Raw genomic sequence first — 14,047 nt, 5'->3', positions numbered from 1 at the left:
TTAAGAAATTAATATATTCAATTAGAGAGAGAAATAAAAAATAAAGGAATAAGAAAAGCAAAAATGGATTATGAGGCTAAAGTTGCAAGGGATTCAAAGTCTAACCCAAAAGGGTTCTTTCAGGTATAGAGAAGTAAGATTAGGGACAAGATAGGCCCACTTAAGAGTAACTCAGGTCAGATCACTGACAGTGATAATGATATGTGTGAAATTTTCAATACTTACTTCCTCTCAGGTTTTACCAGGGAAAACACTAGCAAAATTCATGAAATAAAAGATTATGTAGAACAGGACGATAATAAACTATGCACGATTGCTGTAACTAGTGATATGGTCCTCAGACAAATAGAGAAATTAAAACCTAACAAATCCCCAGGCCCTGATGAACTGGTTGCAAGGGTGTTAAAGGAATGTAAAGAGGAACTTAGCATACCTTTGGTTAATCTTTTCAACATATCACTGCAGTGACATAGTGCCTGATAAGTGGAAAATGGCAAATGCAATACTTATTTACAAGGCAGGTGACAGGTCCTTAGCTTCGAACTATAGACCAATAAGTCTTACCTCCATAATGGGAAAATTTATGGAATCAATAATTGCCGAAGCAATTCATAACCATCTTGATAGGCAAAATTTGAATAATGAATCTCAACATGGTTTTACAAAGGGGTGTTCCTGTCTTACGAATTTACTAACTTTTTTCACTAAGATGTTTGAGGAGGTAGATCATGGTAATGAATATGATATGGTGCATATGGACTTCAGTAAGGCTTTTGATAGAGTTCCACATCAGAGGATATTGAGGAAACTTAAGGCACACACAATAGGAGGAGAAATTTTTTCCTGGGTAGAGGCATGGCTGACAGATAGGCCTCAGAGAGTTTGCATAAATGATGAGAAATCAGAATGGGGGCATGTCACAAGCGGTGTTCAGCAGGGGTCAGTGTTGGGCCTGTTGTTGTTCAGAATTTACATAAACGACATAAATGAGGGAATAAATAGCGACATAAGCAAATTTGCCGATGACACCAAAATAGGCCAGCCAATTCATTCTAATGAGAACACTAGAGCACTCCAGGATGATTTGAATAGACTGATGCAATGGTCGGAGAAGTGGCAGATGCAGTTTAATAAAGACAAATGCAAAGTTCTAAATGTTGGACAGGAAAATAACCATGCCACATATAAACTAAATAATGTAGATCTTAATACTACTGATTGCAAAAAGGATTTAGGAGTTTGGTTAGCAATAATCTAAAAACCAAGACAACAGTGCATTAGTGTTCGCAATAAAGCTAAAAGAATCCTTGGCTTTATATCTAGAAGCACAAATAATAGAAGTCTTCAGGTTGTTCTTCAACTCTATATATCCTTGGTTAGGCCTCATTTAGATTATGCTGCACAGTTCTGGTCACCGTATTACAGAATGGATATAAATGCACTGGAAAACGTACAGAGGAGGATGACAAAGTTGATCCCATTTATCAGAAATCTTCCCTATGAGGATAGACTGAGGGCCTTGAATCTGCACTCTCTTGAAAGGCGTAGAATTGTGGGGGGATATGATCAAGGTGTATAAATGGAAAACAGGAATAAATAAAGGTGATATAGATAGCGTGCTGAAAATTTCTGGCCAAGACAGGACTCGCAGCAATGATTTCAAGTTGGAAAAATTCAGATTCAGGAAGGATATAGGAGAACACTGGTTTGGTAATAGAGTTGTGGGTGAGTGGAACAAACTCCTGAGTACAGTTATAGAGGCGGACACGTTGTGTAGTTTTAAAAATAGGTTAGATAAATACATGAGTGGGTGTGAGCTGGACCTGACTAGCTTGTGCTACTAGGTGTGATTCCTTGCTCCTTCCTTAAGTGGAAGTGACCTGACTAGGTGGGTCATTGGGCTAATTGGGGGGAGAGGCATGGACCTGCTTCGCATGGGTCAGTAGGCCTGTTGCAGTGTTTCTTTCTTATGTTGTTATGTTCTTATTTGAAGCCACTAGAATTTCTGAGTATAAATATGTCAAAAACACTGGCTTGTAAGACGTATATATTATACAACCGAGACAGTCAAAGTGTTAAAAGATGAAAACATCAAAACAACCTTCATAGAAAACCTGACAGCATTCTGTAACAGATGGGAAAATAAAAGGACGGGCCAGGTAATGCTACTGCCCCTTGTGCAGATGCTGTCCTGGTAGACTGTAGCTGTAAGAATAGAGAATTGAAAGATGGTGGCCTGGAGGGAGACAGGAGCTCTAGTGGGGAAACAGGTGTTGACGAGGACATGCAAAAACCAATGTCACAAACTAGCAATACCATGGGAAATAGTAAACAAGGGGATGCCTTACGAAATATGTAGTGAAGATAAAATACCAGAAATAACTGGTGAAGGCACAATTGTTGGTACAAGTGCTAAAGATAGTAAAGCGACAGAAAAACATGCACCAGTAGGGAATGCAGTCACAAAAAACCAAGGTAAACAGAAACTAGGCCTATGCAAATTCTATGTATTAGGAATCTGCAGGCATGGAATATCTGGAAAAACAGATGGGATGTGGAACTTTGACCACCCCAGGAAATGCCGTTCCCATATGACAACAGGAGAATAAAACCTTCATGTAAGCTTTTCCACCCTGAAAAGTGTCACTCTTCAGTTCAGGAAAGACAATGTTATAACTTATATTGCCAAGCACACCACCTAAAGGGGACAAGAAGATACAAAACATCCAGACCATGGGAAAACCTGGGTAGCCACAACTACTCCAGAGAAGTTTTTTAGCACTAGGAAGGTAAAGAACTGGCAGGAAATGACAGAAATTGTATACTAACTCCTATCATTTCTGGAGTGGAATCACAGTCAATGGCTTCCACTCCAAAACAACAGATATTAGTGTCAGATAAAAGAGACCCCTTCATACCACCAATCCGACGACATTCATCTTCGCAAATATACAGGGTCTAAAGCCAGCAACGAACAACAATATATCTTTCATCCGTGGACTGCTTACAGAGTCAAATGCAATGTTCATGGTTTTCACAGAGACCCCGCATAAAGGATCATTTTGACAATGAAATATGGATCCCGGGTTACAACCTATACAGATGTGAGAGAGTAAACAGGCTAAATGCCTCAAATGACGTACGTAGTTGAAATTTTGGCAGTAAAGATCAAGAACCAAAACCTGGTCATTGTGGTTGTATACAAGCCTCTGGATGTAACTTCCCAACAATTCCAGGAACATCTTTTGAAAATTGATCACTGTCTGGAAAATCTTCCACCTCCTGCCCCCAACATCTTGCTACCAGGGGATTTCAACCTAAGGCACCTAAAATGGAGAAATGTAGCTAATAAAGTTGTAGCAGAGATAACACCAGGAGGCAGCACAGATGAAAACTCACACACACACAAGCTTTTAAATCTCTGCATCAAATTCACCTTAACCCTTTGACTGTCGAAGGGCCAAATCCTGAAGTTGCTTCTGGTGTCGCAAAATATTCGAAAAAAAAAAAATTATTTTTTCTTATGAAAATGTTAAGATTATTTTTCTGATTGTTTTAGTCCCAAAAAAAAAATTTTCCCATCAGTACTTACCGAGATATAGAGTCCTGAAGTTTGCTGAAATTGATCTGCTGGCGGCAACAGCGGCGACTGCCGCTCACCCGGTAAACTTTTATTTACTTGTATTCGATGGTTTCTTGTTTTTTTCACTATTTTATTTTTTCACATAACTTTTGTGGCCTGTGAGACCAAATTATTGTGCAATGTTCAAATATACACTCGTTGAATGTAACACAATTATAGCAAAAACACTCGTATCATTATAATGTTGCTAAAACTTGTTTACACAAACAAACAATGTAAACAAATGTTTATTACGATTGCTTTATAATATATATACATATGTACAATCACTGGACACTTTATTAGAAGTGCTGCAGCTTGTGGAATTCTTTGAAACATGGGTATAAGCACAATGGTGTCTTACACTCCTCACACATAAAACGAGTGTCTCTGCGTTTTTGTTGGTGTTTTGTGGTATGTCCACAGACAAAACACCTCTTCTGAGCATTTTTCTTGGCAGTAGTAGCAGGCAGTGGTATGGGGTAGTGATCACCAGGCCTCAGACGAGAGGACATGTGTTGATAATTTCGTGGGCGCTGGTCTATTGCAGGTGTTGTTTCTTGGTACTTGAATATTATTTGTCTGATGACTGACAAACAAAATTCACCATATTTGGGTTTGTTCTTGGTCTTCAACTTATACATATTATAAGCATTCAGCATGGAAATGTCAAGAAGATGGAAAAACAGTTTTATGTACCACTTATAACTCTTGCGAACACAGTCAGCAAACCCAATCTGCATGTCACATTTGTCCACTAAGCGCATATTGAGGTTGTAATCCATCACAGCTGCAGGTTTTACAATAGGTTCATTGGTCTCTCTATTCTGCTTGCCAGTCTCTACCATTTCGTGTCGGTGAACTGATGTCAGCAGTGTGACATCACGTTTGTCATGCCACCGAAATGCCATGATGTCATTGGCAGCAAACACCTGCACTTCACCTCTACGACTGCCAGCTTCGAACCTAGGCATATGTTTACGACTTCTACGCACTGTGCCACACACATCTGTCATGTTCACTCGCAAGAAATCACTGAGTATAGGGCTTGTGTACCAGTTGTCAGTATATAAAATATGCCCCTTACCAAGATATGGCTCCATCATTGTTCTAACCACATCACCAGAGATACCCAGTAACTTCCTGGTATCTTCCATTGTTTTACCGCCAGTGTACACAATTATATCCAAAACCAGACCAGTTTTGCAATCACACAGAACAAATAACTTTATACCAAAGCGTTTCCTCTTGCTTGGTATATACTGCTTGAATGAGAGTCTTCCTTTGAACAAAATCAAAGACTCGTCAATAACAAGCTTCCTGAAGGGATAAAAATACATACAGCACTTTTGTTTCAGGTACATAAACACACGTCTGATCTTATATAACCTGTCGCTTCTGTCAGGCCTGGTTTTGTCTGAAAAGTGTAACATACGTAACAGTAACACAAATCTATTCACTGGTATAATGTCACTGAAAGCAGGGGTTGAAATCAGGCGGTCTGTCGCCCAGTATGTGCTGACACTATGCTTATACACATGTGGCATAAGCATTATTGTGGCAAAGAACAGATACATCTCTGCCACAGTTGTGTCCTTCCACTGGTGTAGGCGTGATCTTGGTGAAAGCATAGTGTTTGCCATGGTGTACTCATAGTATGTATTGCTTTCCCTGACAATAATGTCCATCAGGGGTTCATCGAAGAACAACTGAAAGCATTCCAGTTCAGTGGGATTGTTCCCAAGTGTACATGATGGCCGTATTCCACTTTGTCCTCCATCAAAGTCATGGGGATTGGGAACAAACTCGTCATCTTGATGCCAATCCCAGATGCGGTCAGCTGGTGCGTTCTGGATATTGTAATGTCGTTGTGGTTGTGCAGGTTGTGGTTGTGAGAGTGTGGGGTCGGCCGAAGCAGGTTGTAGTTGTGCAGAGTCAGCAGCGCGGGCACTAGCGTGGCCCGCTGCTGGTGTCACATGACTCATGGCACCGTCACTATCACCACCACCGCCTGCTGCCTCACTCACATCATTTATACCCATCGTAACAATATCGTCATCTTCACTATCAGGACGTGGTGTAGGGCCACGGGATGTGCTCCGAGATGTACTCCTTCCTCTTGGAAGAGCATATGGCACACTACCAGACCGCATGCGACGTTGTACATACTGCCGTTTCACTGGGGAATATTCACCCTCACTGTCACAACTAGAAGTGCTTTCAATAACCTTGAAATCACTATCACTATCACTTGCACTGCTCACATCTGAGTCTTGTACACGGGCAAATAGTTTCCTCTTTCGTCCTGGTACAGGTGAATATGAACGAGCCGGCCTAGCACCAGAGTTGGATGGTTGTGGGTCATCTGGGTTTTCATCACTAATTATGTTATCCTGGGTAATTTTCTCGGTCACACCCGCTTCAAAACCAGGGAATTCACTTTCACTGACACTATCATCACTGTTTGAGCTATCACTTGGGAACAAAAGACCTCCAATCCGCCGAGGAGTGAGGAACTTCTTACCGCGAGGCATGGTGAAAATGGACTACCAAGATGGCGTTCCCACAATGCACCGCTGAGTCCCAGATTTTTTTCACAGGGTGCACACCGACCACTGAGACCCATTCTCTCTCGTGTAGGCCTACCAGCCCTCTCCCGCTCGATTTGAAGCCGCTAGAATTTATGCGTATAGATACGTCAAACACGGTATCTCCCATGACGTACATATACGACCGCGACAGTCAAAGGGTTAAACCAGCAAATAATAGAGCCTACAAGATTGAAGAATACACTGGGCCTCATCTTCACTAACAATGATGATCTGATATGAAATATTACCATATCAAAAACAATATATACCCAGATGACAACATAATAGAGGTTCAGACATGTATGCATGAGGCCCTAGACCAACAAAATGTGATCAGTCACGAGTGAGCCTTCACTAAATTCAACTTCAATAACAAAAACATAAGGTGGGACCAAGTAAATCAGGTCCAAAATGATATAACTGGGAAGATACCCTAAGCAACATGGATCCAAACGCATCTCAAGAGCAAATTAACTCTGTGGCACTCGAGGTATGCTCAGGCATTTTCCTTAAAGGAAAAGGAGGAGAAGATGTAAACTAGAAAGAGAAAGGCGCTCATTATACAGGCGAAGGCATAGAATAACAGAGCGGCTAAAAGAGGCCAGTGTATCTGTAATATGTAAGGAGACACTGGTCAGATAAATAGCAAACATTGAACTAAAGCTAAAGTAATCTTACAGGAGTCAAGAAACACGGGAAGAACTAAAAGCTGCAAATGAAATTGAAAGAAACTCAAAATGTTTCTTTTCTTGTGCGAAATCAAAGTCAAGAACAACATCCAGTACTGGACCCCTACTTAAACGAGATGGGTCCTACACAGATGACAGCAAGGAAATAAGTGAGCTACTCAAGTCCCAATATGACTCGGATTTTAGCGAGCTGCTAACCAGACTAAGAGTTGAAGACCTAAATGAATTTTTTTTTAAAGTGACCCGGGATTTGGTAGACTTGACCTTGATGTTATCCTGATGCCAAATGAAATCGAAAAGGCAATAAATGACATGCCTATGCATTCTGCCCCAGGCCAACACTCGTGGAACTCTGTGTTCATCAAGAACTGCAAGAAGCCCCTATAATGTGCTTTTAACATCCTATGGAGAGGGAGCATGGACACGGGTCGTCCCACAACTGCCAAAAACAACAGACATAGCCCCACTCCACAAAGGGGCAGTAAAGCAATAGCAAAGAACTACAGACCAATAGCGCTAACGTCCCATATCATAAAAATCATTGAAAGGGTTCTAAGAAGCAAGATTGCCACCCATCCAGATACCCACCAGTTACATAACCCAGGGCAACATGGGTTTAGAGCAAGTCACTCCTGTCTGTCCCACTCCTGTCTGGACAACTATGACAAAATCCTAGATGCTCTAGAAGACAAACAAAATCTAGATGTAGTATACACAAACTTTGCAAAAGCCTCTGACAAGTGTGACCATGGTGTAATAGTGCACAAAATGTGTGATGAACGAATAACAGGAAAAGTTGGTAGATGGATCTATAATTTTCTAACAAATAGGACACAAAGAGTAGTAGTAAACAGAGTAAAGTCTGAGGCAGCTCTGGTGAAAAGTTGTGTTCCACAAGGCACAGTACTCACTCCCATCCTGTTCCTCATCCTCATATCTGACATAGAGAGGGATGTAAGCCACAGCACCATGTCTTCCTTTGCAGATGACACCTGAATTTGCATTACAGTGTACTCCATTGAAGACACCGCAAGACTCTAGGTGGACATCAACCAAATATTTAATTAAATGGGCCACAGAAAACAATATGAAGTTCAATGATGAGAAATTTCAATTACTCTGATATGGAAAATGTGAGGAAATTAAAACTATATTGGAGTATAAAACAAATTCCAACCATTCAATAGAGCAAAAAACTAATGTAAAATACCTGGGAGTGATCATGTCAGAGGATCTCATCTTCAAAGACCATAACATTGTATCAATTGCATCTGCTAGAAAAATGACAGGATGGATAATGAGAACCCTCAAAACTAGGGATGCCAAGCCCATGATGACACTCTTCAGGTTGCTTGTTCTATCTAACTGGTACATTGCTGTACACTAACAGCACCTTTCAAGGCAGTTGAAATTGCTGACCTAGAAAATGTACAGAGAACCTTCAGGGCACACATAACTGCAATAAAACACCTCAGTTACTGAGAACACTTGAAGTTCCTCAACCTGTACTTCCTAGAATGCAGGGGGGGGGGGGAGATATATGTACATTATATACACTTGGAAAATCTTAAGATGGATTAGTACCAAACTTGCACATGAAAATCACTCCCTATGAAAGCAAAAGACTCAGCAGACGATGCAACATCCCCCCAATGAAAGCAGGGGTGCCACTGGCACGATAGGAGACAACACAATAAATGTGAGGGGCCCAAGACTGTTCAACTGCCTTCCAGCATACATAAGGGGGATTACCAATAGACCCCTGGCTGTCTTCAAGAAGGCGCTGGACAGGCACTTCAAGTCAGTACCTGACCAGCCGGGCTGTGGTTTGTACAGTGGGTTGCGTGCAGCCAATAGTAACAGCCTGGTTGATCAGGCCTTGATTCACCATGAGGCCTGGTCACAGACTGGGCTGTGGGGGCATTGACCCCCAAAACCCTCTCCAGGTATACTATTATTATTATTATTAATATTTTGGGAAACACTAAGCCCATAGGGATCAAACAGCACCTGAGTACAGGGAAAGTATAGGTAACAGATTATTTGGAAATTCACACTGAGTCTATTTGCTGAGAACTGTCTACTTTCGTCTATATTAAGCACTAACATACATTATCTGAGTGAAGGATAGAAAAGCACAAAGTTTCTCTCCCCAGGTTTGATTCAAGGAAGTGGAGAACAATCCAATTCCTTGGATCAAAGGCACTTCTTCTGAAGGGTTATGAAAACTGAACATGCAAAGTTGGGAAGAATGATGTATAAAACAAGTCTTACTCACTTGTATTTGCTTACCTTCTCTTATAAAGATGTTTACTGCCTAAGAATCATTAAGTGCTTGCAAACCTATCACTATCCTCTCTTCATAGATCAAATCACAGTCTGAACCTTAATCAGATTTAGTTAGGCTAGGTTAATTTAGGGTAGGACAAGAGAGGATGGATTAGTTTAGGGTATGCTAAGATAAGATAGGTTGGGTTAGGTTTCAGTTTTATTTACCTCTTGTGGTATGACACCGGGTTCTTGATCTCCTGATTACCAGTCAATCTTCCACCCAGATGCAGATAGATTCTCTGGTACTGGGCAAGTCATTGGTTTTGACTTGATGATTACCAGTCAATCCTCCATTCAGGAACAGGTCAAACCAACGATACTTAGCAAGCTATCAATCTTGGCCAAGTAGGTACTCTTCCTCTTCTCTCAGTTGGGTTCTAGCCCTCTTCCTCATCTTCCCTGTTTAAAATAAGTAACTTTGAAGTCTATTTTCTATTTCATACAATACCAACACAATGAGTAAGATGCATGCAACTCTTGAGGCTCTATACTGTCAAAATATTTTGCCTGCTCAGCAGGCTTCTTCAATCAACTATGGGCAGATACAAAACTGGAGATCGTTATAACAGTCAAGTGTTATAATCCCTTGTGTTCAGCTGAAGAAACATGTTGCACAGGTGATTATTATTATTATAATCAAGGGGGAAGCGCTAAACCCGGAGGATTATACAGCGCCTGGGGGGGGATGTGGAAGGCATTCAGGCTTAATTCGGGGAACTGGAGCACAGATCCAATTCCCTAAATCAAGAGCCCCTCACCAACATCAAGGAACCTTCCTTGAGGGGTTTGCACAGGTGAAATGTTTCAGCAATAAAGATACCTGAATGTTGCACATGTCTTATTCATCATCAATTTTTTGTTAGGCTTGTTAATAGTAAAATCTTGTTAATAGTATGCTACACAAGTGCCAGTGTTCATAGATTTTGTTTTAAATTTGGTATAGTACTTATATGTACACTACAGTTAAGAAATCCACACACACACACACACACAATTCTTGCATGATAACAAAATTACAGCATCAATATAATTCATAATATGTATATATAATTTTTGGATGGGTAAATATTTAATGATAAAAATTTCCAATACACTACATCTCAGATTAACACACTGACTTTTCAGATTATTTAACTGGAAGGGTTAGTAATCCAGGATGATCCAGGAAAGCCAAGAAGTCTGGCTTATTTCCATCAGGATCCTTTTTAGGTCATTCCCAGGAGATGACCCATAGACAGCAGCACAGAATCCTCTCTGGAGGCAGAAAAAACTGCCCAAATTTTTATGTTATGGCAACATTGTTTAAAATTAACAAATTATGCCTGAAACAATTAACATATTACGTATTTCAGAAAAGAAAAAGAAAACACTAAACACTGACATACAAATAGAGTATATACACCAAGAAGAGCATCTCTCTCAGTGTATGCATGCTGAAAGGTTACATTAGCCCCTACTTTTAGCATTAATGTATTCTTACTGGGGGTAAACAAGTGGAGTAGAACTAATGACCCTTTGAGTAAGCAAGGTTATTCAGTATACACGAAGAGGTGTATGGCTGTCATGTATGTATACTGAGAGTTTGCTTTAAGCACTACTTTTTTAGATTAATATATTCTTAACTGGTGGTGAATAGGTTACAGGCAACATTACTGAACCTCATCTAGTTGATAGGCTTTAAACCCCATTAATCAACCAATAAGTATGACTTTTATCAACACTGCATTAGGTATGGCTTCTTGTGCAGTGCAACTGCAAGATCAAGGTAACTCAGTGCATGCAAAAACTAAAAGTAACACATCAAATATTAAAGCCTATATATTTCAACTTGCCACTGACTGTCAGAGCAGATCTAACCGTTACACTGAACTATTTCCAGAACTTGATGGAGCAGAAATATTTAATTAAGAAGAAGCAAGAAGTTGTTTGTTTTCATACACTGTAATAGATCAAACTAATTCTTGTGGTTGGAGCAGGGACTGGCAACCTTCTTCCACCACCGCCCTCTATTGCCATTTGAACACCACCATACAAGTCGCGTGTAGCATGACAGTATGTATATATGAATGTACTGAATACGTATATCAAACACATAAAACTTACCTACATATGTACTTAATTGTTCAATAGATTACAAAGAGTTTGTCATTGATACTTATTCTTTCTCCAAATTAGTATATTTTAACATCTTTCATTTTGCCTGAATCTGAGGCAGTTTGCCAAAAATCTGCTTTCCTCCTCTCCCCCCCATCCAGTATGCTAATGAATTACTACCCACAACAGTGGGCTAACTCCTAGGTAACACGGGGAGCAGGTAATACACTACTTGTTTATACATTTTTCCTTGACCAGGATTTGATGTGGGTCCTCTCGTGTGTAAGACAAGCACGCTACCACTGTGTCATGAACCACACACGTTTCAATTAGTTTGCCAATACAGTTGTAAATATACATGGTATGGGGAAAGGAGGTGCTAAACTTGTAGGGTCATAGGGTGTCTGGGACAATTATTATTATAAAAAAAGAAGCACTAAACCAACAAGGGTCGTACAGCAAGTGCCTGGGACAAGATGAAGCAACCAGGTTTTATCCAGGGAAAAGGGAGATTAGATCCAATTCCTGAGATAAAAATCTCCTAACTGGCATCAAAGTTTTCATACCTGACAAAAATTCCTTGAAAACATTATATAAAAATAAAAACACTGAGGCATTACAATTTTCCCATAATTGTAAATTTACAGTATTATCACACTTAAGGGGAAGTGCTAAACCCACATGGGTCAAACATTATCAGTGGAATGGGGGAATAATCAAGTTTGGATAAGGAAAGGGGTGAGTAGCTCAAATTCCTTGGATTAAAATCCCTTTATGAACATTAAGAAATCCCCCTAGAAAGGCTGCAAGTGCGAAACATGTGAAGTAGAAGCCTTTTAACCCTTTCACAGTCTTTATGTACGAACATCTACATTACTGACACCAGCATTGCACCCATAGATCTACTTTTTGAGTTTGGCTTCCTTGGAAAAACTGTGAGCGGAAAATTTGGGCCTAGACATGAGAGAATTGGTCTGTGTGGAGTGTGTGCTTGATATAAAACAAAGCCTGCCCCACACAGTACATGATGGGAAAAGCAAACTTGTGTTTGGTTTAGTATAGTGACATCAAGGTGTTTTCTAGGAGGATTTTTTATGGTTTAATGTCTGTTTTCTTGGTATCATTTAATACAGGGAGACATACTATTGAAATAGAGATGATTTTAGTTGGTTTCAGGACTGGCAGTAGCTTGAAATCAGGCTCAAAGTAGCAGAAATACTAGATTTTTGATGATTTTCCCGAGGATGGTAAAGTCCTTTACCCCTCTGAGTTGCTCTAAATCATGCCCAATCATACTTGGTTATATTTTATTACCTAAGAAATAAGGTAAAACTGTGAAGATGAATTCAAAATGAAGGGTAAATTGAATAAAAGAGAAGCCTGAGGATGTGATTAATGAACAGAGGCTAAAATGCCAACAGTTTATTTTTTACCCTTTTCAAATTGGAATTTTGTTAATTTTGTATAAAATTTACCAAATTACTGAATTCTGTGCACTTCTTAGGGTAGTTCTGATGGCTGAATGGGTAGTTTCTTGTGCTCAGTTTATAGAACAGAAGGCACACTAGTGAAATAGCAATTAAATTGGCTTAAAATCGTCCATACGTAAATTGAGACCAAACCATCAACTTTTTGCCTGCATAATTCTGTAAGTTTTCCATCAAACTTTGCATTTTTTCATGCCAATACCTTTAAAAATAATTCTCTACCATTTCAGAAGAAATTTTTTTTTTTTTTAAATTCCCAGTACTGTCAGCAATTTTAATTAATTTTTGGGGGTCCCGACTGTGAAAGGGTTAAATATTTTGCACTCTATCAGGATTACTATCCTCTCCTTTCTCTGTTAAGAACATGAAACATGGTGGATAAATCTACAAGTTTCTACTTACATACAATATACACTTATCAGTACTTTTTGTATTTCTTAGTAGATTTTATACTTGTAACATTTCCAGTTCAATGTACGAGACCTGATGTATGAAGCCTGGTATACAAAGATTGTATGAAGCCTGGTGTACAAAACCTGGTGCATGAAGCTAGGTGTGAGACTGTTCTACAGGGATGATGATCTAGGAACTCCCTCTAGCAAACATCAGATACAGAATTTTAAATAGAAGTGTACTGATCAGAGCAAAAAATGAATTCTAAACATAATTTCGCATTGTAATAAATGTCTGTTTTTTTTGTCTTTCCAAATGTGAATGGACACCAGAATTAAAATAATCTATCAGATTACATTATTATTATTATTATTACAATCAAGGGGGGAAGCGCTAAACCCGGAGGATTATACAGCGCCTGGGGGGGGGGGATGTGGAAGGCATTCAGGCTTAATTTGGGGAACTCGAGCACAGATCCAATTCCCTAAATCAAGAGCCCCTCACCAACATCAAGGAACCTTCCTTGAGGGGTATCAGATTACAACATCCTGCATAAACAAATTTTATTTCCAAAGAAATACAGTGTTATATATATAACAACATTGCAGAAAGTCCCTTGTTAAGCAAATAATTTTGTGCAGACTAACACTAATACAGTACTTAGAGCAGAGTGAAACCTTTTATTAATAGATTACAGACACAAAAAAGTTGGCCAGACAATGCTCTAATAGACAAAATGGACTGAAATTAATAATTCTGCATTTTGTCCATAGCAATAGCATCCAGTTGTCTTCTGAAGTGTCTGTCCAGATCCACTAACTCCGACATTTGTCTGATATA

The 14,047-nt window shown here is 39.6% G+C and overlaps 1 protein-coding gene across 15 annotated transcripts in view; it reads right to left on the bottom strand.

Annotated features, from left to right (window-relative positions):
- LOC138855215 (uncharacterized) overlaps nucleotides 1–14,047 on the bottom strand; it is a 247,815-nt gene that overhangs the window by 32,649 nt on the left and 201,119 nt on the right. For 11 of the 15 annotated variants that reach the window (XR_011394488.1, XR_011394464.1, XR_011394459.1 and 8 more), the window contains one exon: nucleotides 9,399–9,632. The exons of 3 other annotated variants lie outside the window; for them this stretch is intronic. Coding sequence is in view for 1 of the 12 variants with exons in the window: in XM_070103669.1 (XP_069959770.1) it covers nucleotides 9,624–9,632 (9 nt within the window). In the remaining 11 variants the exon portion in view is untranslated. Of the gene's footprint in view, nucleotides 1–7,813; nucleotides 7,974–9,398; nucleotides 9,633–14,047 lie in introns of those variants that run through there. One more of the 15 variants, XR_011394508.1, reaches the window with a different exon arrangement.

The sequence above is a fragment of the Cherax quadricarinatus genome, chromosome 1 (genome assembly GCF_038502225.1).
Source record: "Cherax quadricarinatus isolate ZL_2023a chromosome 1, ASM3850222v1, whole genome shotgun sequence".
Lineage (NCBI taxonomy): Eukaryota > Metazoa > Arthropoda > Malacostraca > Decapoda > Parastacidae > Cherax > Cherax quadricarinatus.
Note: the sequence above shows the minus strand (reverse complement) of the source record. Positions and strands in the feature narration are given on the sequence as shown.